Source organism: Suncus etruscus, chromosome 1 (assembly GCF_024139225.1).
Source record: "Suncus etruscus isolate mSunEtr1 chromosome 1, mSunEtr1.pri.cur, whole genome shotgun sequence".
NCBI lineage: Eukaryota > Metazoa > Chordata > Mammalia > Eulipotyphla > Soricidae > Suncus > Suncus etruscus.
The window spans coordinates 181941477-181967504 of record NC_064848.1 but is presented as its reverse complement, the minus strand read 5'-3'; the positions used below and the strand labels follow the sequence as shown (position 1 = coordinate 181967504).

General features: G+C 43.5%; 2 protein-coding genes and 1 pseudogene across 2 annotated transcripts in view; 2 read left to right on the top strand and 1 right to left on the bottom strand.

The window, feature by feature from the left end:
* Positions 1 to 1593: 1593 nt before the first annotated feature.
* Positions 1594 to 9523, top strand: LOC126004732 (nucleoside diphosphate kinase B). The gene is made up of 5 exons (XM_049771022.1): positions 1594 to 1775; positions 2061 to 2190; positions 5028 to 5129; positions 6747 to 6859; positions 9300 to 9523. The coding sequence occupies exons 2-5, from the start codon at positions 2065 to 2067 to the stop codon at positions 9415 to 9417; spliced, it is 459 nt and encodes a 152-aa protein (XP_049626979.1). The 5' UTR covers positions 1594 to 1775; positions 2061 to 2064; the 3' UTR covers positions 9418 to 9523.
* A 3578-nt stretch (positions 9524 to 13101) lies between these two features.
* The window catches only part of MBTD1 (mbt domain containing 1), a 66998-nt gene continuing 54071 nt past the window's right edge, over positions 13102 to 26028 (bottom strand). Inside the window, exon 18 of the mRNA XM_049771000.1 lies at positions 13102 to 16286. Within this exon, the coding sequence (XP_049626957.1) occupies positions 16168 to 16286 (119 nt within the window). The 3' untranslated portion in view covers positions 13102 to 16167. The remainder of the gene's footprint in view (positions 16287 to 26028) is intronic.
* Positions 24987 to 25334, top strand: LOC126004764 (60S ribosomal protein L37-like; annotated as a pseudogene).

The window sequence follows — 26028 nt, the reverse complement described above, 5'->3', positions numbered from 1 at the left end:
CAGTTTTGGCAGTGCTGGAGGACCAGATACGCCACTGGAGGGATTGAAATCAGGTTGGATATGTGCAATGCAAGTGCCCTGCCCTCTGTACTATTTCTCCTGCTCCCCCATGAAGAGTTTTGAATTTTTTTTAAGTTTTCTTTTTGGTCACAGGCAGTGATGCTCAGGGGGTAATTTGACTTTGCATTCAGGAATTGAGATGTTTATTGGGGATTGAACTTGGGTTGGCTGAATGCAAGGCAAGTGCTCTACCCACTGTGCTATCTCTCTGGGCTTGGCTCTTAAATATATAATTTTAAAGTTTACATTGGGGTCATATCTAGTAGAGTTCATGGGTTAATTGGGGTCATATCTAGAAGAGTTCATGGGTTACTCCCAGTTCTGTACTTGAGAGTCAGTGCTGGGAGTGTTCAAGGGTTTTGTGGTGCAGGGGGTCAAATCTGGGTCTCAAGGTGGAAGGAATAGCAAGCAGGTAGTGTGCTTGCCTGGCATGAGGCTGACCCAGGTTCAATCTCCAGCATATCACATGGTCTAGCACAGAGTGATCCCTGAACACAGGGCCAGGAGTAAGCTTTATGCATTGTTGGGTGTGACCCCCCAAACAAACAAAAAGACAAACAAAATATCCAAACAAAATCAAAGCAAATTAACCAACAAAACAAACTCAGCCTCTCTGCTGAGAGAGGTTCCGGCCTACACTATCTCTGGACCCCCAAGAAGAGGTTTCCATAGAGAAAACTCAGGAAGTTCCTAGAGTAGACTTCAGACCAACCTTGCCTTGTAGTTTTCTTAGGCCTGGTTTCAATTCTCAATTTTCTTTTTTGAGATGGGGAGAGGACACACCCGGTGGTGTTCAAAATTTACTCCCAACTCTGCCCTCAAGGATCACTTCTATTGATACTCCTGTAACCTCCTGAGGTGCTGAGGGTGGAATCTGGGTGGACCACGACTAAAACAAGCACCCTAGCCGCTGTACTGTTGCTCCAGCCCCTGTTCATCCATTTCTATGAAGCTGAGGTGTGGATCTACCTCGGGGTGGCATGAAGAAAGCCCAGAAAATGCTGCCTTGGTGGGAGAAGTGGCCTTTTCCTTTAACCCCTTTTCCCTGGGAATTCTAGCATCAGGGCATATAGGCTGTTTTCTATGAAATCTTTCCCTTTTAGGCTAGCGCTTTCACTCTCCTTTGTTAAAGGGAAGAACTGGGTATCCTGCTAAGGCCTTGGGATTCCAAAGCGGGACAGAGAGGAAAACAGTGTCTGAGGATGGGTCAGTTGGAGCGGCTCAGATGGGAGAGGTTCTAGTTGAGCTGGAGGCTCGAATTAGGCTGAGGGGGCTTGAAGGCTGGAAGCAGGGCTCACTCAGAAAGAGGGCAGTGGGGTGAAAAAAAAAAGAATCACCGGGCTCGGGAGCCAGCTGAAGCCCAGGGACCCGGCAGGCCAAGAAAGGGGTTGCAGACCTGGCACGGGTGCACACGCGGTGTCTGCAAAAGTGTCAGCAAAGCAAAGGGCGCAAAGTAGGAGCTGGACCGGGGAGCCGGGGTCAGCTGGCTCAAGTCGGGGAGCTTCGGAATCACTTCCTGCGGGGCAGTGAGCTGGGCTGGGCTGGACTGGACTGGGCTGGGCGGGGAGCCTCCGGGGAGTGGCCGCCGCTCGCCCCTCCTCTGCGGGCGTCTCCCGGCTCGGGTGGTCGTGGTCCGGCTCGCTTTCCGCCCGCTCTCTCTCTCTCGCCGCGCGCTGCAGTCTCCGGGTGGGTGATCCCAGCCAGCAAGCACCTCGGTAAGACAGTGGTGGTGGTGGTGGGGCGATCCACGACACCCCCAGGCTTGGGGCCTCTCCTGCCGCTGCTCCCAGCGACTCCCCAGCCCCTCCAGCACCCTGGCGCCGGAGGCCCCTTCCCCAGCCCCCTACCGTGTCCTCTTCCCCAGGGGCGATCGGGCCCCGGTGGAGGAGCCGCCACGTGTCCCCGGGCGGGTAGGGGAGTCCCCGGGACGTTCCCGTGGAGGGATCGGGCCCCGGCACGGCCTGCCCCGGCGCTTGCTCGCTCACTGGCCTCGCCCGCAGGACCATGGCCAACACGGAACGCACCTTCATCGCCATCAAGCCCGACGGCGTGCAGCGCGGCCTGGTGGGCGAGATCATCAAGCGCTTCGAGCAGAAGGGATTCCGCCTCGTGGCCATGAAGTTCCTGCAGGTAGAGCCCCCCCCCATGCACCCCCCCCCCCACCCACAACCTGAGCTGGGTTATTTAATTTTTGATTTAGGCCACTCCCGGTGACGCTCAGGGGTTACTCCTGGCTATGCGCCCAGAAATCTCTCCTGGCTTGGGGGGGACCATATGGGAGGCCGGGGGATCGAACCCTGGTCCGTCCTAGGCTAGTGCTTGCAAGGCAGACAGACGCCTTACCGCTATGCATCACCGTTCCGGCCCCTAATTTTTAATTTTTTTTTTTTTTTTTTTTTTTTGGTTTTTGGGCCACACCCTGTGACGCTCAGGGGTTACTCCTGGCTATGCGCTCAGAAGTCGCTCCTGGCTTGGGGGACCATATGGGACGCCGGGGGATCGAACCGTGGTCCTTCCTAGGCTAGCGCAGGCAAGGCAGGCACCTTACCTCCAGCGCCACCGCCCGGCCCCTAATTTTTAATTTTTGACCCCATCCTGGCTCGGCACTCACGGACCCTATGGAATGTCGGGGTCCAACTCGGGTCGGCTGCGTACAAGCAAAAGCCCTATCCGCTGTACTATCTATTCTATCCCCTCTTTGTCTGAGCTTCTTTTTCCTACCCGGAGACCTTCTTTCCTTCTCTCTGTTCGTTTTGGGCCTCGTCCTCACCTTTCCCCTCCACCCCCAGCCCTTTGCTCGGTGCTGTACCCTAGGGCACCTGTCTCGTGGCTAGGAGGACGCACGCCCTTGGAAAGGCGACAGGGAGGTAAGGTGACTCCAGCAAGCTGGCGTTCTGCCCACCTGCCGGGAGGCTGGCCCTGGGCTGCCTGTCTTGGCTGTCACTGGGGTGCCTGGCTCCAGGGTCCTGGGGCTCCCGGAGCTCCAGGATCTGAGGAAGTCAGGGCCCCGGGCCACTGCAGCACCGAGAGCAGCTTGGAATTCATTTGCCTTTCAAGACCTATCTAGGCATTAGGTGACTGCTCCATTCTTGGCTCTTCCGTGTGGGGCATTCACTCCCACGTGGAATTTGGAGCCCTAATAGGAGAACTGAAGGGATAAATTTTAACCAAGCTCCTAAACGAAGAGGAGACTGTGCTGTGACATCTGCAGTGCTCTTTGGGCCTTGTGTGCATGTGTTAGAGGGCATTGCAGTGACCTCTACCATTCTGTGCAGTGGAGACCAACAATCTGCATCAGATCATCAAATGATAACACCCAGGAAGTGTGTTTGTTGGTGCCTGGTGAGCTGGAAGTTCAGGGCTCAATCTCCACAAAGTTTTTGAGAATATTAAACAGCTTAGCAATAACTCACATCCCTTTTACCAACGAGATTTTTGAATATTATAAGGGCACTTTCACTGTGTGGACATTTTTTCCTGCTGGAAAAGAATGTTTTGTTTTTATTTTCCTTTGCCTGAGATTCTGTTTTTTCATAATATACTTAATGATTGTGGGTTGAGGTATCCTGACTTGGAGAATTTATGTTAAATGTGGCTTCTTCCCTTTTTATTTTTTTCCTTTTCTTTTTAAATTGAATCATTGTGAGTCACTAGATTATTCATGGTTAAGTTTTAGGCAAGCAATGTTCCAATTCCAGTCCCTCCTTTAAGGTCTACTTCCTTCCCTCCACCATTAATGCAGGTTCTTAGGAGGATATGAAGTCACACTGAATCTAAAAAAATAATTGGTAGTTTAGGTAACAGTTACAAGAGAATTAATGTTTATGGTATTGATACCAAAATCACTGCACCCTACCACCAAAGTGGCCATTACCCTCTATCATTGTCCCTCTGTCAGTTCTTTTTTTTTTGTTTTTTTGTTTTTTGTTTTTGTTTTTTGAGCCACAACCAGCAGCACTCAAGGGTTCCTCCTGGCTCTCTGTTTAGAAATCGCTCCTGGCAGGCACAGGGGACCATATGGGATGCCACTGTATGTCCTGGATTAGCTGTCTATAAGGCAAAATGCCCTACCGCTGTGCTATCTCTGGTCCCCCTATGTAAATTCTAATTTGCCTCTTTATTCCCCCCTTTTCACATTTGAACCTTTTCAGTTCTTTTTCTTTTTTGGGTCACAGCTGGTGTTGCTCAGGGGTTACTCCTGGCTCTATGTTCAAGAAATCGCTCCTGGCAGGCCTTGGGGGACCATATGGGATGTTAGGATTTGAACCACTGCCCATCCTGGATTGGCTGTGTGCAAGGCAAATGCCTTACCACTGCTTTATCGCTCCAGCCCCCCTCCCTTTCAGTTTTTTGTTTGTTTGTTTGTTTTTGGGCCACATTTGGTGACGCTGAGGGGTTACTCCTGGCTATGCGCTCAGAAATTGTTCCTGGCTTAGGGGACCATATGGGACGCTGGGGATCAAACTGTGGTCTTAGGTTAGCACTTGCAAGGCAGATGCCTTACCGCTAGTGCCACCTCCCTGCCCCCCACCTTCAGTTCTTTTTTTTTTTTTTTTTTTTTGGTTTTTGGGCCACACCCGGCGGTGCTCAGGGGTTACTCCTGGCTGTCTGCTCAGAAATAGCTCCTGGCAGGCACGGGGGACCATATGGGACACCGGATTCGAACCAACCACCTTTGGTCCTGGATCGGCTGCTTGCAAGGCAAACACCGCTGTGCTATCTCTCCGGGCCCCCACTTCAGTTCTTAACCATCATCCTTTTTTTTTTGGATTTTGGTTTTTGGGTAACACCCGGCAGTGCTCAGGGTTTACTCCTGGCTCTATGCTCAGAGATCGCTCCTGGCAGGCTCCGGGGACCTTATGGGATGCCAGGATTCGAACCACCAACCTTCTGCATGCAAGGCAAACACCTTACCTCTATGCTCTCTCTCCGGCCCCCTTAACCATCATCTGTTCTTCAATTGTCAGGCCTCTGAGGACCTCCTGAAGCAGCATTACATTGACCTCAAAGACCGACCATTCTTCCCAGGGCTTGTGAAATACATGAACTCTGGGCCAGTGGTGGCCATGGTAAGTGGTAGGTTCATGGTGGCCATGATGAGGGAGATGGGTCATGCATATTCTTGAGACAAGGTCATGCATTTTGTGAGCACATTCGTCAGTGATCCTACAATCCCTGAATAAATGCTGCCTTCTGAAACACTTTATGATGCTGGGGGAGGAACCCAGGGTCGAAAACATTCAAGGTATGTACTCTCCATGGTCTGGGATTAATTAATAGAGCAATTAGTTAATAGAGGAAGAAGGAAAAAGGGAGGCAGATGACAGAAAAAAATAACACTTGGAAGCAAATCTCCTTGGGGTTGAAATAGTTTGACTACAAAACAGCTAGATTTTTTAGTGGTTTGACAGCTATTTTTAGTGAGATCTTAATATAGTTTTAAATGTTATAATGGAAATTTCAATTATTCATGGGTAACATGGGAACCAGGAGTTCTCTGCGTTCCTGTGCTAGAAACAAGTGCCCCATTTTTTCCCCGCAATGGTAATTGCAATTGGAGGTAACTAGGAGAAGCACAGGACAGGCAGGGGGAGGGTAGGTACTGTAGTTGGAGAAAGTAGGTCTGTTTCCCTTTTTCTGAAGATGTGCTTTTCTTTCTGCTCTTTCCTGGAAGATATGTTCCCCTCCTTTATGTGGCAGGGGGCAGGGAATGTGGGATGATTCCTGGTTCTTTGCCCAGCAGTTGAGGTGCTCAGGGCACCAAGAATGATACCAAGGATCAAGCAGGGAGGTACAAAGCCTTAATATCTATGCTCATTTTTTGGACCCAGGTTTCCTTTTCTTTGCATTTATTTATTTATTTTTTGTTTTTTTTGGGTCACACCCGGCAGCGCTCAGGGGTTCCTCCTGGCTCTATGCTCAGAAATTGCTCCTGGCAGGCTCGAAGGACCATATGGGATGTCGGGATTTGAACCACCGGTCTTCTGCATGCAAGGCAAACGCATTACCTCCATGCTATCTCTCCAGCCCCTTTGCCATCTTTTTTGAGGGGGAGAAGGTGGTGACTTACTCCTGGCTCTGTGTTCAAAAATCACTCTTGGTTGGGGCCTGCGAGGTGGTGCTAGAGGTAAGATGTCTGCCTTGCAAGCGCTAGCCAAGGAAGGACCGTGGTTCGATCCCCTGGTGTCCCATATGGTCCCCCCAAGCCAGGGGCAATTTCTGAGCGCTTAGCCAGGAGTAACCCCTGAGCATCAAACGGATGTGGGCCGAAAAAAAAATCACTCTTGGTTGGATTGGGGGATCCTTGTATGGTGCCAAGGATCAAACCCTGGCCAGCTTTATGCAAGGTGAGCTCCCTACCCATTGCGCTATTGCTCTGGCTCTCTTTGCCACCTCCTCTGTTTCTGCATTCCCTTTTTTTCTGCTGCACCAATGAGTCTGATCTCCTTGACCTTTTGGTCACCATTGCTTCTCAGCTCTGGTGGCTGTGTCAGAACTCTGCCTTGATTCTCATGGTGTAAATTAGGCTTCCCAGTAGGCAGGGAAGCTGGGTAGATTATCTCTGTCTCCGAGCAAGACCTGGAGGATGGAAGTTTGAGTATTGGATATAGTACTCTGTGCTTTTTTGGAGTTGGTATGTGACCTGAATGCACATCCTCATGTGTTTCCTTTTTTATACTGCCTAGGTCTGGGAGGGGCTGAATGTTGTGAAGACAGGGCGAGTGATGCTTGGGGAGACCAACCCAGCAGATTCTAAGCCTGGCACCATTCGAGGGGACTTCTGCATTCAGGTTGGCAGGTAAGTCATGAAGAGGGCATGCACCTTTTTCCATTACCACTTGTTTTTAATTTTTTCGATTAAAATTTTTTTTGGGGGTGGGGACATTGTTGGTTGTGCCATTCATTGAACCCAGGCCTTCCTCATTCAAAGCACAAACTCCATCCCTTTGAGCTCTTTTCTCCACCTTGTCTCCCTTTTAAATATTGGCAATTTGAGATTCAGAAAACTTTTGAATCTTAACATTAGGTAGTAATTGCCAGTGGATAGCTTTCCTTATTTTAGCTGGGGTGGTGGTGATGATGGAGACCCAAACATAATGGTTAGTCGTTCTCTGGGACTATTCTGGCTCTTTGTTTAGGGGTCACTCTGGTGATGCTCAGGGCATAAGTGGCACTGGGACTCAAATCTGTGTCGTTTATATACCTTATCCACTGTATTTTCTCTGCCCTGGGAGAATTTGCTACTCCTAAGTTTGATCAAGGTCTCTGAGAAGTAGTTAGTTGCTAATGTTGATCTGGTATGATCCAGCAGCCTCCACTGAGGGACAGGGGAACCAGTGCCAAATGTGCATGTAGGGTAGGGTGGGCTTTGTTTCCACTCTCTTGGGGCTCTGTTAGTGAGTCAGTTATTTTGATTGCCTTGGGTATAGAACAGTCAAAACTGGTATAAAACAGTATCAGAGGCTGGGAGACAGTCTTGCAGTTAGTGTACTTGCCTAGCATTGGCTCAATCTGACACACATCCACTGGTGTGTGATCCTGGAGGTGTCCCTCGTATTGCTTGTGTGGCATGCTGGCACTGAAGGACCCAAGTACCATTGTATCCTTTAGTCCAGTTGGCCAAGAATCCGCTGGTGGGGCCTCCAGATCCTCCTGAGTACCACTTGAAAGTATCTCCTGCCTCCCCCTGAAAAAAATTCAGTTATGGGATTGAAGAAGTATTGCAGGGATTAATGTATTTGATTTATATAATGGCCCAAGTTTGATCTCTGGCACTGACTGTGCTGGGAGTGGCCCATGACCCCGCCTCACTGAAAAGTTTAAACAAAACCAAACAGACCTTTAGTTATAAAGTAAGGAATATCCTACCTCATCATCCCTCTATGATTCACTTGAGGAACACCAATCTGACCAAACTTCAGGAACACACCAATTTAACAGAATAAACAGCTAACAAGAGCTTACTAAATCTGCCATTGTATTAATGACTTCATTGGAGATACAGTAGTTAAAAAAAATAGGGAAGAAAGAGATTATCAGTAATTAGTTTGGATAGACTTTGCAAAATTTGAAGACGTGGCTCTTGCTAAATAATAATTACATCTAGTTCTGTTTTTGTTTGATTTTGGGTCACACCTGGCACTACACTCAGGAATTACTTAGTGCTGCTTGGGGGACCATGCGGGATTCCGGGGATTAAACCTGGGTCTGCCGTGTGCAGGGCAAACATTCTACCTACTGTACTATCACTCTAGCCCTAGTTCTGGTTTTGGTATGTAGCTTGTGTAGGCTTTTCCTGTTTTCAGAATTGAGATATTTTTGGCACAGTAGTCTCTTTTTTTTTTTTTTGTTTTTTGGGTCACACCCGGCACTGCTCAGGGGTTCCTCCTGGCTCTACACTCAGAAATTGCTCCTGGCAGGCTAGGGGGACCATATGGGATGCCGGCATTCGAACCGATGACCTTCTGCATGAAAGGCAAACTCTTTACTCTCCATGCTATCTCTCCGGTCCCGGCACAGTACTCTTGAAGTACAAGCACTGATTTGAAGGAGAGAAGACTTAAAAAGTTAATGTTTTTTTCTTTGATAATATGATACAATACTGGTACACTTAACTCTGTACTGGGGAGTGATAGGGGTGTCTTTGATTCACTTCTCACTATACAATGCCAGAGAATTAACTGGGGTTGGTAGCATGAAGGCAAGCACCTTCACCCCTGTACTTCCTGTCCCAAGGCAGGTTTTCATCAAGTACTTTTATAGTTTTATTTTTTGCTGTGCTGTGGGTTGAGTCCATGTCCTGTATACAAGACATGCACTTTACTCACATCCTTCGTTCTAGATTTTATTGGGGGTGGGGAGGCCTATATCCAGCTGTGTCCTTGGAGTCATTCTAGGCACTGCTCAAGGACCATGGGGTGCCAGAATGGACCCAGGGTTGCAGTGTGAAAACATGCACTCAGCCATGTGAGCTCACTGGTCCCCTACAGCTATTTTTCAGAGAAAATAGTAGTGTGTAGAAGGAGGGCAAAGAGGAAGATTGAATCCTTCAAGCGTTGAGAAGGTCTGTAGTTATCTACTTCAAGTTAATCTAAAAAAAAAAAAAAAAAAAGAAGTCTTAATTTCATTTGGGAAAGTAAACTAAAAACAAATCTTTAAAAAAAAAAAAAAGAAGTTAATCTAGTATGTAGATTTGAATTTCACTCTCTTTAGTGTCTAGTAATTGTTCTCTTTCTTAGGAACATCATTCATGGCAGTGACTCAGTAAAAAGTGCTGAGAAAGAAATCAGTCTGTGGTTTAAACCCGAAGAACTGGTGAATTATAAGTCCTGTGCTTTTGACTGGATCTACGAATAAGGGGCACCATGTGATATTTGGAAACATCTCTTCATCTCGATGTGGAAGTAAACGGATTTTTTCTTTTCTAATAAGTCTTTACTATTAAAGCCTTTGAAAACTGCAATGTCCTGTGCTTTCTTGGTCCTAAATTGGAAAGTGAGTGATTCCCTTGTTAATAGCATTATCTAAAACCAGAGCTGCTTGGTGTGGAAGAAGGGTCCGACCTTTGCTGGCACTGATTCTAAGGTGGGAAGTAATGAATTTGAAGAAGGTAAGCGTTGTCTGGAGTTAAGTTTTTGCTAACTGTACTTGGGCTGTTTGTGTCAGAAAGTGGAAGCCATCTGTAAAATGCTGTCACTGGATTGTAGAGTAAAATGAAATGAGGCTTCAAGGAAAAACCACACAGCTGTTGTGCTTGAGGCCTGGGCTGGATCTATGGCACTTAGGACTAGTGTACCTCCTACTGTTAACCACTCCCTTCAATGAAACTCGCAAGTTTTACACACTTATTTGGGAGCCACACCATGCTGTATTCAAGACTACTAATGGCTTCGTGGTGGAACTAATCCTGCGATTCCTACGGGCAAAGCCTGTGCTCCAACCCATGTACACTCTGGTGCTTGTTCCTTGCATTATTATGGACCAACAGAATTTGGAGTGATAGCACAGCAGATATGGTATTTGCCTTGCTTGTGGCCAACCTGGGTTCAATTCTTGTCATCCCACTTGGTTTCCTGAACCTGCCAGGAGTAACCCCTCAGTTGTGACCCAAAAACCTACAAAAGACAAAAACCAACGAAGAAAATAACCTAGTAGCTATCAATATGGGCTTTAGGTTCATTTAATCTTCACAATGATTTTTTTTTTTTTTACAAGTTATTAGGGAGTTGGAATGATAGTACACCTAGGTTTGATCCCAGATTGCCTCCCAATCTCCGAGCTCCACCAGGAATATTTCTTTTTTTGTGTGTGTTTGGGACAAACCCAGCAGCACTCTGGTTACTCCTAGCCCTGCACTCATAAATTGCTCCTGGCAGGTTTGGGAGACCATATGGGGTGCTGGGAATAGAACCTAGATCCATCCTGGGTCGTCCACGTGCAAGGCAAACGCCCTACAACTGTGCTATCTCTCTGGCCCCAACCAGGGGATATTTCCTAAGTGGAGCCAGGTGTATTCCTTGAGCACTGCTAGGTCTGGTCTAAAAAGCAAAGAAAAAAAAATTGGTCTTAGTGTCACTACTGGTGTTTGATATCTGTAGTGCTGGGAATTGACCTGGGGCCTGTATCCAAAAGGCAACTCTTATCTAATCCCTGACCTTTTTTGATTTTGTGGTCACACCAGCAGTGCTCAGGGCTCACTACTGCACTCAATTCACTCCTGTGGGTGTGGCTCAGGGTAAAATAAATTGGTGCAAGAGATTGAACTTGGGTCAGCCACATGCAAGATAAGCACCTTACCTGCTCTATTATCTCTCATCCCTTTGGCCCTATTTCTGGGGGAAAAAATTGGGGAAATGGGGTTACCCTCCACCTCAGGTTACTATGTTTTGCTGGGTTTAGAATCAATATGCAAAACATATTCTTCAACCTGTTGTCTTATCTACTTGAACTGCTTTGCTATTCTTTGTGTTTATTCTTTTTTAGGGGAGCCATACATGGTGGTGACTTAGGTGAAATCAATCAGCAGTGCTCGGGACCATTTGGTACCCAGGTTTCTTGAATGTAAAGCATGTTTTCAGTCCATTAAGCAATTCTTCAGCTTCTATCTTGTTGCTTTTAAAACATTTTGGGTTTGAAGCATATTAGGAAATTAGTTTCCCAAGAGATAGGTGATGGTTTAGGTAGTATGTATCTATGTTAAAGCTCATGGGATATATTAAATGACACCACCTGGGAATTATAACTTACAAGGGCAACTCAGACTTAGAAAGCAGGACAGAAATTAGGTCTTGCAACGTTACATTTTTCCAAAGTGTATGTAGTAAAACGAGGCCCTGAGACACCCACCCCACCTCAATTCCCCAAATTCTCTATTATAAATTGCTTTGTTAGGGTCAGAAAGATAATACAGGGATGAGGTGCTTCCCTTGCACGTGGCTGACCTGGGCTTGATCCCTGGCATCACATAGTCCCCAGAACATCTTTAGGAGTGATCTCTGAGCATAGAGCCAGGAATTAGCCTATGGGTACTACAAGTGTGGTTCCCAAACAAAAATTTAAAGCAGGCATTTTTGTCATCCATCAATGTAAATAACAGCAAGAGCCAGTTGTGCTATCTTTATATCCTTTAAACTATGCTGCTAGTGGGGTGAATGTAGTTAAAAACAAAAATGTCAAGGGGCTGGAATGATAGTACAATGGGTAGGGCATTGGGCTTGCATGAAGCTGACCCTGGTTTAATCCTCAGCATCCCATATGGCCCCCTGAGCACTGCCAGGAATAATCCTTAAATTCAGAGCCAGGAGTAACTCAAAATAAGTCCTCTAAGGAGCAAGCATGCCAATCTTGAAACACTTTTTTTCTTTTTTGTGGTTTTTGGGTCATACCCAGCAGTGCTCAGGGGTTACTCCTGGCTCCATGCTCAGAAATTGCTCCTGGCAGGCACCGGGAACCATATGAGATACCGGGATTCGAACCGATGACCTTCTGCATGAAAGGCAAACGCCTTACCTCCATGCTCTCTCTCCGGCCCCGAAACACCTTGTTCTAATGTAACTTTCTTTTTTTTTTTGGTTTTTGGGTCACACCCGGCGGTGCTCAGGGGTTACTCCTGGCTGTCTGCTCAGAAATAGCTCCTGGCAGGCACGGGGGACCATATGGGACACCGGGATTCGAACCAACCACCTTTGGTCCTGTATCGGCTGCTTGCAAGGCAAGGCAAACACCGCTGTGCTGTCTCTCCGGGCCCACTAATGTAACTTTCATCCCAAGTGTCCACACTCCTGTTTTATTTGGCCCTCTTGGGCCTCCAGGATATCCCAAGGAGGCCAATGGAGAGTCATGGCATGAGACTAGGGGACTAACTGGAAGGAAAAAAGACTGAAGGGAGCCAGGGTCGAGAACATGCCAAGAAATCTTGAGCTCTTTGGACATCCTTCCCTCCTATGCTGCTTTCATTTTGGTTTTGGCCTATACACATGGTGGTGGGATCTAACTTGGGGTTCTGGCTTCATATCTAAGCATATGCTCCAACACTTTGAGATATCACCTCAACACCCTCATGCCCCCTTTTTGTTTTGGGTCACTCATGGTGCTCAGGAGCAACTCCGTCAGTGCTTGGGGTGCATATCTGATGTTTGGGATTGAAAAGGTATGCCACATGCTTTACTGTCCCTCAGGACCCACAAGTCTTTTATCTTACAGGTTCAGTAAAGATGGATCTGATCTGATTTTCCTGAGTAGTGCTCATTACTGCTGAAAGAAAACACTTGGGCCCGGAGAGATAGCACAGCGGTGTTTGCCTTGCAAGCAGCCGATCTAGGACCAAAGGTGGTTGGTTCGAATCCCGGTGTCCCATATGGTCCTCTGTGCCTGCCAGGAGCTATTTCTGAGCAGCCAGCCAGGAGTAACCCCTGAGCAACGCCGGGTGTGGCCCAAAAAAAAAAAAACAAAACAAAAAAAAAAGGAAACACTCAATATTTTGAATATACAGAAAGAACTCCCTCAAATACTAAAGAGCACACTGGAGAATCACTCAAGTACAACTTTAACGTTTTATTTTGTGTAAAAAAAGGGCAAATTTAGTGAATTATTTTCATCTTGTACACAAAGTTATAATTTTAATGCTTTTCACATCCATGCTGAAAACTGCAATTTGGTAAAAATGAAAGGAACATAAATTTCTCTGAATGAAATTTTCACGTCGTTATATACACTTCATGAGAAAGTTTCAGACTTTCTCAATGATCACAAGTTACCCAGAAAATAAAAGATTAAGTTTGTACAGATATTGATCTATATATCAAATACATACAGAAATGATGTAAAAACCTTATGCAGTTTACTTTGACCTCTGTCCTCAAAAGATTTGCCCAGGGACAGATACTTTTCTTGTGTATAAATGACTGTGGCTTTATTTAAAGTATGAAAATCAAAGGAAGAAACCCAGTTTAATCACAGTATTTTTAAAATCCCTTCCCAATAGTAAAGGATCATTACCAAATATATAGCACCATAATACAAATATTGATGGGAAAGGGTATTCACATCACGCAAAATAATAATAATAATAATAAAAACAAACAAACACTGAAAACCCGTGTTAGTATCCGTAGAATAAGAAGTTGATAACAGCTTCAGCTTTCCTCATACATAGCAAGGAAAAGGTTAAGGAGTTTAAACTACCAAAAATCCCCAAATAATTCTAATAGGGAAAGAAAAACAACCAAACCCAAAGTCAGCAGTACATTTTGAATAACTGTGAAAGAGAAAGGGGCGACTGAGTTGGACAGCTGTAGTTATGGCTAAGACATAAATCTCTGCAGTAATTTACTTTCTGTTCAGCAGCAGCAGGAGGCTAGAATGTGAACAGAGAGGGCTTCAGATTGTACTCAGACGGTAGGAAGTCCTTACCAACCTTTAGCTGCTGGTCATGAGATCAAGACAAGAAACAACTCTTGAATAGCTGGGAAATTAAGAATACTCGCAGAGCCTGGTTTTGCTACAGAATTGGAAGCTTACAAAACCTGGTTTCAAACGAGCAAGCGTTTCACATAACTACCAGGCTCCAAATCTAATCCCTCCTGGTTTATGCAGTTTCTTATTGAGCTTCAAGTCCAAGGGATTGGTAGAGTCTGCTGAACACCTGGCTTCATGTGCATAAGTCATAGATATTAGAGTCCTGGGTTTGATCAACTGAGCCTGAGAAAAAAGACTACTGTAACCCTTGCTTTGGAAGTCTTCTAAGTTTATAGGAGATTATAGAAAAAAGATCGGGGAAGTGTGAGGATGTCACATTTAGAGTAGGTCCCTCTCAGTACTGTTGTATAAGATAAATATCCAGTAACTTAACGGTTGAATTCACATATATTTGACACATGAGAATCAACTTGGCGTTGATATGATCTGTGTTTATGTCCCTAAAGAGTATTAAGAAATGTTATCATGCGATTCCATACGTTCTTACACTATAAAGTAACAAATTTTACTTCCAGTAGCAACTACAAAACCTTATGTTATGAACCCCTCTTGCATAGAATGAGGTAAACCTGTGCGTATTACCAATGCTATTATTCCCAAAGTAGAGCAATAGTTTAGAAAATAAATTGCTGGTTTTTAACGTTCTATGCATTTTAAAATTCAAACAAAAATCTTACCTAAACTGGTCTCCTGGGGCTTTCCATTAATATATTTTTAAAGCATTCCATAGGCTGAAGGACTGTAGAGGTTAATCATTTTGATTAATTTCTAATTAGCCCTACCTATATTCCAGAGGAGATGGTCAATATGCCACTCTGAAGAGGCCAGGCTAAGACCCAGAAGCACTTCTAGAACAGATGCAATTAATTCCTGAGAGTTTAGTTTATGAACCTCACTGGTAAACGCTAGAGCTCTCTCATTCAGTCACAACTCAGAAAGTTAGAAAATGCAGAGAGCAAACCTTTCACCAATTTACCCTTACATCCTATTCCATTAAAAAAAAAAAAGCCATCAAATTTTAAAATAGGGAATGTTCACAATGGTCCAAATTTGTTGTTAAAATTAATTCTGAATACAATTAGAGACTATTCATACATGTGGTATTGTAAGAAAATTAAATTCTCTTTCAAATTAAGTTTCCTAACAAATCTGGGGTAGTTAAAAGCAGAGATGGAATGATTTCGAAATCTAAACTTACTTTGGTTTTAACCAACTTTTGATTCTTCTGGTAATATAGAACATCTGTTTTGGGGTGTGTGATTACACCAACTATTTATCTCACAGATGGAGATAAATGGCAGAGAACTGATCAGAATCCCTTCAGTGAGGGTATTTTTAACTAAGGAAAATAAAAGAAACTCAGGACAATATAGCATTTTCCCTAACCCCTCAACATGTACACTGAGATCCTGTATATCTTGTCAACCATTCCAGTTTAACACTTTAGTGTTAGGATAATTTTTAACCTTTTTTTTTTTTCATTAAAAGAATATAAAAGTATCTAGAGTTCTTTTACTTTCAGAACTCCAAATAAATTTTCACAGAATGAAAAAACATTTCTGTACAAACAAAGTGGGCTGCAATAAAAATGCTGATAAACATTAATTAACCCTTCCATGATGTATGTGGTGATAAACCCTCAATGAGGGGGTTCAGTTGCATATTTCTGCAGCAAAGAAAGCTGGAAATGTGACTGGCCTAACTTCTAAAATCCCCAAGTCTCCCAACAGGTACCAAAAAGGTTCATTTGTAATGACAGTTCATTTGCATTTACAACTATATCCTTTTCTTAAATCATTTCCTTCAATCCTGCTACCTAAACTTTAATCTTACCAAAAAAGTTAGAATTTCAGTTCTTGTTAACAATGCACATAAATCCAAACTTGGAAAATATTACAAAATTCTTTCAAAAGCTTCAAATACAACACAAAAAATTGTCCATCTTTTATAAATTGAAAAATTTTCTCCCCACGACTAAAATAGTTTCCCCACCCACCTGAAAAATCTGGAACTGAAATTTTCTATGTTTAGCAAAATGTCCCAGTAGAATAGCCCCACTGTACAGCCGGATTGATTATAAATCAGCCCTGTGTAAAATTCTCCCCGCCCGCCCTCAGTTTCTGAGCCACCTCAGGGCTCTTGTTTGATGTAGAAGTTAGCAGAGCCATTGCTTTCCTGATCAGATGCTCCTTGGAGGAAATGGTAATCCTCTCCATCTATCAACTCTTCCTTCAGCTGCAATGTAGTCACTGCAAGAGAAATTCATGGGCTATTATTAAGCCTTTGTGGAATATTAATGCTGTTTTTAATCTTCATGTTCCACTAGCTTTATAGTTCATTTCTTCATAACTTTTCAAATTAATCCCTTCGAGAATGAGCACTTGATTTTAATTTTTGAAGTTTATTATTAAAAGTTCCCAAAAGGAACGATTTTGAATATTGGACACTGTACAATTGACATTTTCACTGAAATGTTCAAGGTAACAGTGCTAATTTTGACTTGAAATAATTTTCCTCATGATAGAGTATTCACTTTGATGTCAATGTCTATACCAAGTGATATATTTTGTACAGTCAGGAGCAATAGTATGACTAATAGATTATCTACATTTTATAATATAAATTAACAATACATAATATAATATAAATTAACAACACATGTTTTAATATATATTAACGATACAAAACATATTCTATGGAATGAATAAGAATTACATAAATATATAAGGAATGTTATTTAAAAAATCGTTAAGCTGCTTGCCTTGCATTGTCCCGGTTCAATTCCTGGCACCACATATGGTCTGAGTACCTCCTAGGACTGATCCCTGAAACTTAGCTATGATTAAGCTCTGAGCACCGCAAGATATATCCCAAAAACCAAAAAATAAAACAAAACAAAAATCATGCAGGGCGAGGACTGGGATTACAATTCAAGTACAGCAATTATAGATGAGTTCAATTCCTGGCACCACCTGGTCCCTTCCAGCATTGCTGGGACAGCCCTGTTGGCAGGTTAAGAAACACCACCCACCAGTTATGGCCTGGGCAATGCCAGCACTGCAGAGAGTCTGACCAATGTCCTTAAACCCTCACTCTGAACTGCCAGCCTGGTTGGCTGGTTGGGCCACCAAATCTAAGAGCATGCCCATGACCACACACAACATTCCCTTCACCCCAATGGTGGTAAACAATTAGGTAATTTAGAGTACTGACACCAACAATGTCAGAATCATTGTGCTTAATAGCCATTATGATTAAGTAATTTACCAGTTCTGTCTGGGTTCTTGGTTGCTGTACTATCACTCTAGCCCTTAAAAAATGTATCTTTTTTATACGTGGTGGTGCTCAGAATCCACTGAGACTGTGTTTGGAGGTACATATGGAGCTAAACCAGAACCTCCGGCCCACAGACACAATCCAGCAACCTGTTGAATAGCCAGCTCTGAGCCCTTAAATAATCTTTTTTTTTTTTTTTTGGTTTTTCGGGCCACACCCGTTTGATGCCAGGGGTTACTCCTGGCTAAGTGCTCAGAAATTGCCCCTGGTTTGGGGGGACCATATGGGACGCCGGGGGATAGAACCGCGGTCCTTCCTTGGCTAGCGCTTGCAAAGCAGACACCTTACCTCTAGCACCACCTCGCTGGCCCCGCCCTTAAATAATCTTTGGAGGGCCCGGAGAGATAGCAGTGGTGTTTGCCTTGCAAGCAGCCGATCCAGGACCACAGGTGGTTGGTTCGAATCCCGGTGTCCCATATGGTCCCCCATGCCTGCCAGGAGCTATTTCTGAGCAGACAGCCAGGAGTAACCCTTGAGCACCACCGGGTGTGGCCCAAAAACCAAAAACCAAAAAAAAAAAAAAAAAAAAAAGAAAAAGAAAAAAAATCTTTGGAGATGTGCAAATTCACATTTTGGCCTTTTACCAAAAACAAACCAACAGTATTGGCAGGTCATGATTTATGAATAGGTTACAGTCCTACAGTTCCTTCTTTCTACAGACAATTGCTTTCTAGTGTCCAATATTTTCAGTACCTTTAGGTTTCTATACAGCCAGTGAAGTCATGTTGGGCAGAATTTTAAGTAAGAGAAGGTCTGTTTCTTTTTTTTTTTTTTTTTTTTTTTGGTTTTTGGGCCACACCCAGTGACGCTCAGGGGTTACTCCTGGCTATGCGCTCAGAAGTCGCTCCTGGCTTGGGGGACCATATGGGACACCGGGGGATCGAACCGTGGTCCGTCCAAGGCTAGCGCAGGCAAGGCAGCACCTTACCTCTTGCGCCACCGCCCGGCCCCAGAAGGTCTGTTTCTAATTCATGGGCAAGTCGGACAGAGACTTCTTTTTTCCATTGCTGGACCCAGCAGTAATCTTAGGTAAACATTTTTTGGCCACAGTCTTGCTCTTGGAGCCTGTGTTCTCTCTATACTATATCTTGCTTGCTTTTTTCCCCAGTTTGGAGAAGCCTGTGTTTGTGTTGTCTTTTAAATTTCCTCTTTCTGTCCTCCTCATCTTTCTAATCAAGGTTTGTTCAATAAAAACTATCTTGCTTCACACACATACAAAAAAACTTTTTTTTTTTAGGTCATAAGGCCAGGGATTTAACTCTGTGCTCAGAGATCATTCCTTGCAGGCTCAGGATGTGGTGCTGGGGATTAACCTGGGTTGGTTACAGCAAGGTAAGCACCCTACTTGCTGTACTATTTCTCCATCCCTTAAATAATTTATCTTTTTTTTTTTTTTACACTTGGTGGTGCTCAGTGTCTATTGAGACAGCATTTGAAGGTACATATGGAGCAAAACCAGAGTCTCTGGCATGCACACAATCCAGCAACCTGTTGAGCAGCCAGCTCTCACTCCTTAAATAATCTTTGGAGATGTGTAAATTCATGGTCTTTAGTTTTGACAGTGGTAAAAAACACAATAGTTCAAAGACAGGAAAGTGAATATATCTTAACCCTAACCTCGTAATAGTTTAACAGCAAAATGCTGGACTATTGAAATGTAGAAAGTGCTTTTTTTTTCTTTTCTTAAAAATTTACTTTTAGGTAGAATAATATCAATTGCACAATACTTAATCCTTCAAATCTAAGCAACATGCATTAATTGGTGATAATATTTGAATAATAGCATAAAAATAAACACATAAAAAAACCCAATTTCATTAAAGGTGCAGTACCCACAATAAAAGGTTGATTTAAAAATGTATCTTGTTATATGATGATCAGATGGCTAAATGAATGAGAAAATAATTACCGTATTTCAAGACCAAACATGTCCCATTCAAACAGATGTTTTTTGAATTTAAGAAAGGTAAGCTGAAGCAGATCTTGAAGCTCTTTGCACTTACTGTCAACCAATTTCTGATTATGCTTCTACTCATGTCAAAAATATGGAACGACGTGCTTGAAAAAAAAAAGTAACTCAAGATAAAGTAAAGGTGAAACATTCACTCTGATGTGGAAATGCTTTAATGCAGTTTCATTCTTTTAATGAAATCTAAAATAAAGCCTCTTTGGGTATCCTTTGCAGAATAGTCTCAATGAATGATGAATGAGGTCATGTGCTGAAGGTCACTTTCTATATAAATGCATTTTCTCAGCTTTATCTTTTAAAAGGAAGTCACATTGCTGATACTAATCACTGTTCCAAGAGATAAACTAATAGGGATCAATTTTCATAAATAATAACTTTGCCCAACAGCTGAACTGAATGAAACCCTGCTTACACAAAGTTCACACAGAAGTGGAGTACCTGCAGAATTTCAACACTACAGTAAATCACAACAAGTCCCATGAGATGCGTCCCTAGGTTCCGACTACAGACACTGGAGCCAGAAGGAAGTCCCTTAATTCCTGGATTTTGCCAATCATACCAGTTCTGTTTTAGAGGAACCAGAAACTTCTCACAAGATGTGACATGTCCCTTCAAAACCAACGTAAGCTTTAAAATACATCTGAAATCCAATGAAAATTTCAAGATATATTCAGAATTACAAAACCTTGAGAATTGCTATTTTTATAAATACACTCACAACAAGAAAGAACTTATAAAGGAGAAGTCAAAAGCGCTTTAGGGCTTGACACTTTTTTGTTAGATAAATGTAATGTAATCTAAGTGAAAATGTACATCAACGTAAAGCTGCAGCTCCAATCTTCATATGAAAGAGATCTCTTTTCTCTCTCTCTCTCCTCTCTCTTCTCTCCTCTTCCCTCCCCTCCCCTCTCCTCTCCTCTCCCTGTCTCTCCCTCCCTCCCTCCCTCCTTCTCTCTCTCTCTCTCTCTCTCTCTCTCTCTCTCTCTCTCTCGCCATACCCGTTGACGCTCAGCGATTATTGCTGGCTATGTGCTCAGAAATCACTCCTGGCTTAGGAGGACCATATGGGACACCAGGGTATCGAACCACAGTCCGTCCTAGGCTAGCGCTTGCAAGGTAGACGCCTTACCTCTACTGTTCTGGCCCTGAAAAAGATCTCTTTTATATACAAGAAGCATTGCTAAGCCTACTCCTAAATATAAGGCTATTTTTTATTTTCTGGCATGTCTCCAAGCACTGTCAGGTATGGTCATGAATTTCCTCCAACCCTTCCCCAAAAGATTATCGGAATGATTTTAGAGAGAAAGCAAGGTAATCAAAATATAGTCAGAGAATCAAAAATTAAAGAATATTCTAAAATATTACCCAACAAAACAAAATCACCAAACCAATAAGTACATGCATAAAAAATAGGGGAAGAGTGATAGTACAGCAGGTAGGGCATTTGCCTTGCATATAGCCAACCCAGGTTTGATCCTGTATCCCAATGGTTCCCGATGTCTGCTAGGTGTGATTTTGGAGCACAGAGCCAGGAGTAACATGAGCATTGCCAGGTGTGACCCCAAAACCAAAAAATAAAATAAAATACAGTGGTGGGGCCGATGAGGTGGCGCTGGAGGTAAGGTGCCTGCCTTACAAGCGCTAGCCAAGGAACGGACAGCGGTTCGATCCCCCGGCGTCCCATATGGTCCCCCAAGCCAGGGGCAATTTCTGAGCGCTTAGCCAGGAGTAACCCCTGAGCATCAAATGGGTGTGGCCCAAAAACCAAACCAAAACAAAACAAAAATAAAACAAACAAAAAAAAAATACAGGGACTGGAATGGTGGCGCAGCGGTAGGGTGTTTGCCTTGCACTAGGGGGCGAACCGTGGTTTGATCACCCAGCATCCCATATGGTCTCCCAAGCCAGGAGTGATTTCTGAGCCAGGAGTAATCCCTGAGCGTCGCCGGGTGTGGGCCAAAAAACAAAAACCAAAACCCCAATAAGGGGTCGGAGAGATAGCATGGAGGTAAAGCGTTTGCCTTGCATGCAGAAGGACAGTGGTTCGAATCCCGGCATCCCATATGGTCCCCTGTGCCTGCCAGGAGCGATTTCTGAGCGCAGAGCCAGGAGTAACCCCTGAGCACTGCCGGGTGTGACCCAAAAACCAAAAAACAACCCCCCCCCAAAAAACCCCAATAAAATAAAAAAAAATTAGGAAGCAGAGGAAAAGGAAAAAGAGATACTAATTATACCAAGTTTAAAGCATAAAGTATATTATAAAGAATGATTGTCAATGAGGTAGAATGCAGACTTTTTGATGCAGAGGCCTTTGAGTGAGCCCTGAGCATTGAGTAAGGAGTATATTGAGCACCACAGTGTGCGGCTCCAAACAGTTCAGTAGAGGGGGCCAAGGATGTAGCTCAGTGACAGAGCACTTTCCTTTCATGTATGAGGTCCTGGGTATGATTACTGAATCCACAAAAACCAAATGAACTTAGTAAGACCAATGGTATATGATAGAATACCTGCCAACACAGAAACAACTTTGGCTTTGAAAGTACCTAACGTGCAGTGACATCTAAAGTTCATCATATACAAGAGAAGCCTCTGCTTGCCTATGATACTGTTTACTCTCAACAATTACATTACAGAAAAAGAAAAGTTTGTCATCTTTCTGACAACTAACTTGCTTAACTAATTAATCTCAAATTCTAGATCAATTATCTAATACTGCATAAAAATATGGATATTACATAAGCAAGAACACAGAACCATAGAAATAAATTTCACTCCAGTCACATCAAAATTACATAGGTAGTGGGTTCTCAGGTTCACTTACTCAAGTTGTGATTAATGCTACTACCAGAACAAACTTTATACTGAAAGACAAAACACATTCTTTCCAATGAATGACATAGTGGGATGCTCTGAATAAAGTTTCATCTAGGTATTTGATTAATTAGACAAGTTCCTAAAAGTGTATTTCTCCCCCAGGTCAATTCACACAGAACACTGCAATATCAAATGTCTGCCAATTTTAACGAAACCACAAGAGTACAAGTTAGCTCTAAATTTCGTAAGGCGAAATGACAGCTTTATTCTACTCTAAAGGCTCTAACTCCTTTTTACAAACACAAACCAAGTCCTTTTCTGATGATTCATCTTAGTGAGTGAAGTGACTACCAAGTACTCGTGAAAATGAACTTAGTTGAAAAGAAAAATAAAAATTTAATGAGTAGCACCTGTCATGCCAGATCATGCTTTGTCTCCCACCACCCTACCCAACTTTCCCCTCTGTAGTACCTGAGGTGCTCATGTGACTAATTACCTGTTTTGAGGCTGGGACTGAACTCTTGGCTAGAGCTGGGAGGTGGGAAGGCCTCCGGGGCTGTCTGTGCTGGAAGGGTTCGATATGGAGGAGGAGTCAACTCTTCGTCACCAGAGAAGCTCCTCCGCACCCCACCTGTCATGGGCAGGCTCGACAAACTGACAGGCTTCTTCCCAACTGGCATCTTCCTCTCTAAATATCAAGTCAAACTAAAGTAAGCTTTTACTTACAGGCGTGATAAGAAAAGTGCATTATATAATTAGGAAAGGTCGTGTTGTAAAGGATACTCTGAAAAGAGAACTAGGCAATCTTGTATTTCTGAAAACAAGGAATGTATGTGAGAAAGAATGAGAGCATGTGAGAGGAAGGCGAGTTAACAAGAGAGGAGGGCAGAGAGAGAGAGGGAGGGAGAATGTGTATAGAGAATGGATGAATGGGGGAAATATTTCTACAGTCGGGGTAATCTATCAATACAGGCTCCTGACTTTCAAAATCAACTTAAAACAAAGCAAAATTTAACTAGAGTATTTAGCATGAAGAATAGCTGGTTAATTTCCCTTATGAAAAATCAGTCTGGGGGCTGGAGTGTTTGAAAATCCAATCGAAGAGAGAGGATTTTCTTTTATTTAAAAAGGGTTTTAGGGCCCGGAGAGATAGCACAGCGGTGTTTGCCATGCAAGCAGCCGATCCAGGACCTAAGGTGGTTGGTTCAAATCCCGGTGTCCCATATGGTCCCCCGTGCCTGCCAGGAGCTATTTCTAAGCAGACAGCCAGGAGTAACCCCTGAGCACCACCGGTGTGGCCCAAAAACCAAAAAAAAAAAAAAAAGGTTTTTAAAATCTTACTTTCAGAATAGCAATCTAATGACCACGAAAGCTCAAACACTAGTTTTCAGGGGAAAATCAGTACTACCAGTGTTATATCACTGATATGAACTACATTCCCCTAACTTTTCATTTACAATTCACTTTCAGAAAACATAATTCTTATTCTGAATGCATTTCTAACACTTAAATTTTACTGTCTGCAAGTTCTTAAGCAATCAAAAAATTATTTTGAAATGTCTTTCAGTTATTTCATAAGCAAGCATTTGATACAATGCTTTCAGCACCACCAATCAAAAATATCTGAAATTGTAAATACTAAAAACCAAGCATATTACATTAATCAGGTCAAAAGCTTAAGGATACTTACGTATCTCTGTGACTAAATTATATGCTTTCTTCAAGAGTATGCTAATGACCCAGGGCAAGGACCTCTAGACATAATCCTTTGCAAAGTCAGACTAAAAGATAAATCTATATCAGATAGTATTCCTATGAAAAGCAAACTGGAAACTAAGCTACCAGTGAATATACAGTCAACTCTCAATTGCCAAACCAAAATCATGTACAGGAATCACTTAAGATTGTTTTCTATGGGGCTGGGCGGTGGCGCTAGAGGTAAGGTGCCTGCCTTGCCTGCGCTAGCCTAGGACGGACTGTGGTTCGATCCCCCGGAGTCCCATATGGTCCCCCAAGCCAGGAGCGACTTCTGAGCACATGGCCAGGAGTAACCCCTGAGCGTCACCGGGTGTGGCCCAAAAACAAAAAAACAAACAAACAAAAAAGATTGTTTTCTAGGGGCCGGAGAGATAGCACAGTGGTAGAGTGTTTGCCATGTATTTGGTTAACCTGGGAGGGACCCAGTTAGATTTCTGGCATCCCATATGGTCCCCCAGCCTGCCCCGGGGGGGGGGGGGGATTTCTGAGTGGAGAGCCAGGAGTAGCCCCTGAGTACCGCTGGGGCCCAACAACCAATTTATAAAGTTAAAAAATAAAAAAAAGATTTTTTTCTAAAGTATAACACACTTGAGAAAAGAATCCCAGGAGATTCTTTTGACAATTTACTGTTTGCAATTGCTTCTGAAGATGGTAGAGAAATTACTGCTGGTGTTTCTGTTCTATAATTAATTTATCTTGAGAAGAGGCTAGTGAGATTGGACATATTATGCATACAATAGACTATATGATCTTGTGGCAGAACATTGTTCTTATTTTTCTTTGTTTTTGGGTCAGTGATGCTCAGGGTTTTACGCCTAAGCAATTACTCCTAGCAGTGCTTGGGGAACTATATGGAATGCCCAGGATTGAACCCGGGTTGGTCACATGCAAGGTAAATGTCCTACCAGCTCTGCTATCACTCTGGCTCTGCCTGTTCTTATTTTTAAAAACACAAACTAGTAGCTAATCATTTTATAAATGAATACAGCTCATTACAAACTAGAACAATGAAACCAATCATCTATTTAAAAAAAAAAACAAAAGGCTCTTTGGTCCCCGCCATAAAAGCAAGATGACCAAGGGGACGTCATCGTTCGGGAAGCGTCGCAACAAGACGCACACGCTGTGCTGCCGCTGCAGCTCCAAGGCCTACCACTTGCGGAAGTCTACCTATGGCAAGTGTGGCTACCCCACTAAGCGCAAGAGAAAGTACAATTGGAGCGCCAAGGCCAAGAGGAGGAACACCACCGGTCCGGTCATATGAGGCACCTGAAAATTGTGTACCGCAGATTCAGACATGGATTCCGTGAGGGAACAATGCCTAAACCTAAGAGAGCAGCTGTTGCAGCATCCAGTTCATCTTAAGGAATTCAACAACTAGTCTTGTGAATAAATGTCCTGGTTTTAAAAAATAAAAAAACAAAAACAGGGCCCGGAGAGATAGCACAGCGGTGTTTGCCTTGCAAGCAGCTGATCCAGGACCAAAGGTGATTGGTTCGAATCCCGGTGTCCCATATGGTCCCCCGTGCCTGCCAGGAGCTATTTCTGAGCAGACAGCCAGGAGTAACCCCTGAACACCGCCGGGTGTGGCCCAAAAACCAAAAACCAAAAAAAAAAAAAACAAAAAAAAACAAAAAAACAAAAAAACAAGCAGTATCGAATACAGTGATAGATTATATTAGCCAAAAAGACAAGAACTGTGAGATAAAACAGCAGAACAAAATCTGCAGGCAAACTTAATATTAAAGCTTCTGTGGTCTATCTATTATTGTTAGAAATTTCTTTTCTTTTTTTTTTGGGGGGGGGTCACACCTAGTGGCAGTACTCGGGGTTACCCTGGCTCTGTGCTCAGAAATCACTTCTGGCTGCCTTGGGGACCATTTGGGGTGCTGAGAGTTGAACCACTGTCCTTCCTGAGTTGGCTGCATGCAAGGCAAATGCCCTACTTCTGTGCTTTCTCTCTGTCTCTATTGTTAGAAATTTCAATGCTCTGGTCGGAGAGATAGCATGTTGCATTTCAGTTATATACATCATTCCAGCTGAGAAATTTGGTAATGCTAAATAAATTATTTTAACACTCGATTTCTATTTCTTCTTATGTCTGGAAGCTATTT

What these genes read in the sequence shown, in the direction of transcription:
- LOC126004732 (XM_049771022.1), top strand. Translation starts at nt 2,065, where the DNA reads ATGGCCAACACGGAACGCACCTTCATCGCCATCAAGCCCGACGGCGTG. An exon ending in TGGCCATGAAGTTCCTGCAG is followed by an intron (nt 2,191 to 5,027) that starts GTAGAGCCCCCC and finishes TTCAATTGTCAG; the next exon opens with GCCTCTGAGGACCTCCTGAA. An exon ending in CTGGGCCAGTGGTGGCCATG is followed by an intron (nt 5,130 to 6,746) that starts GTAAGTGGTAGG and finishes TATACTGCCTAG; the next exon opens with GTCTGGGAGGGGCTGAATGT.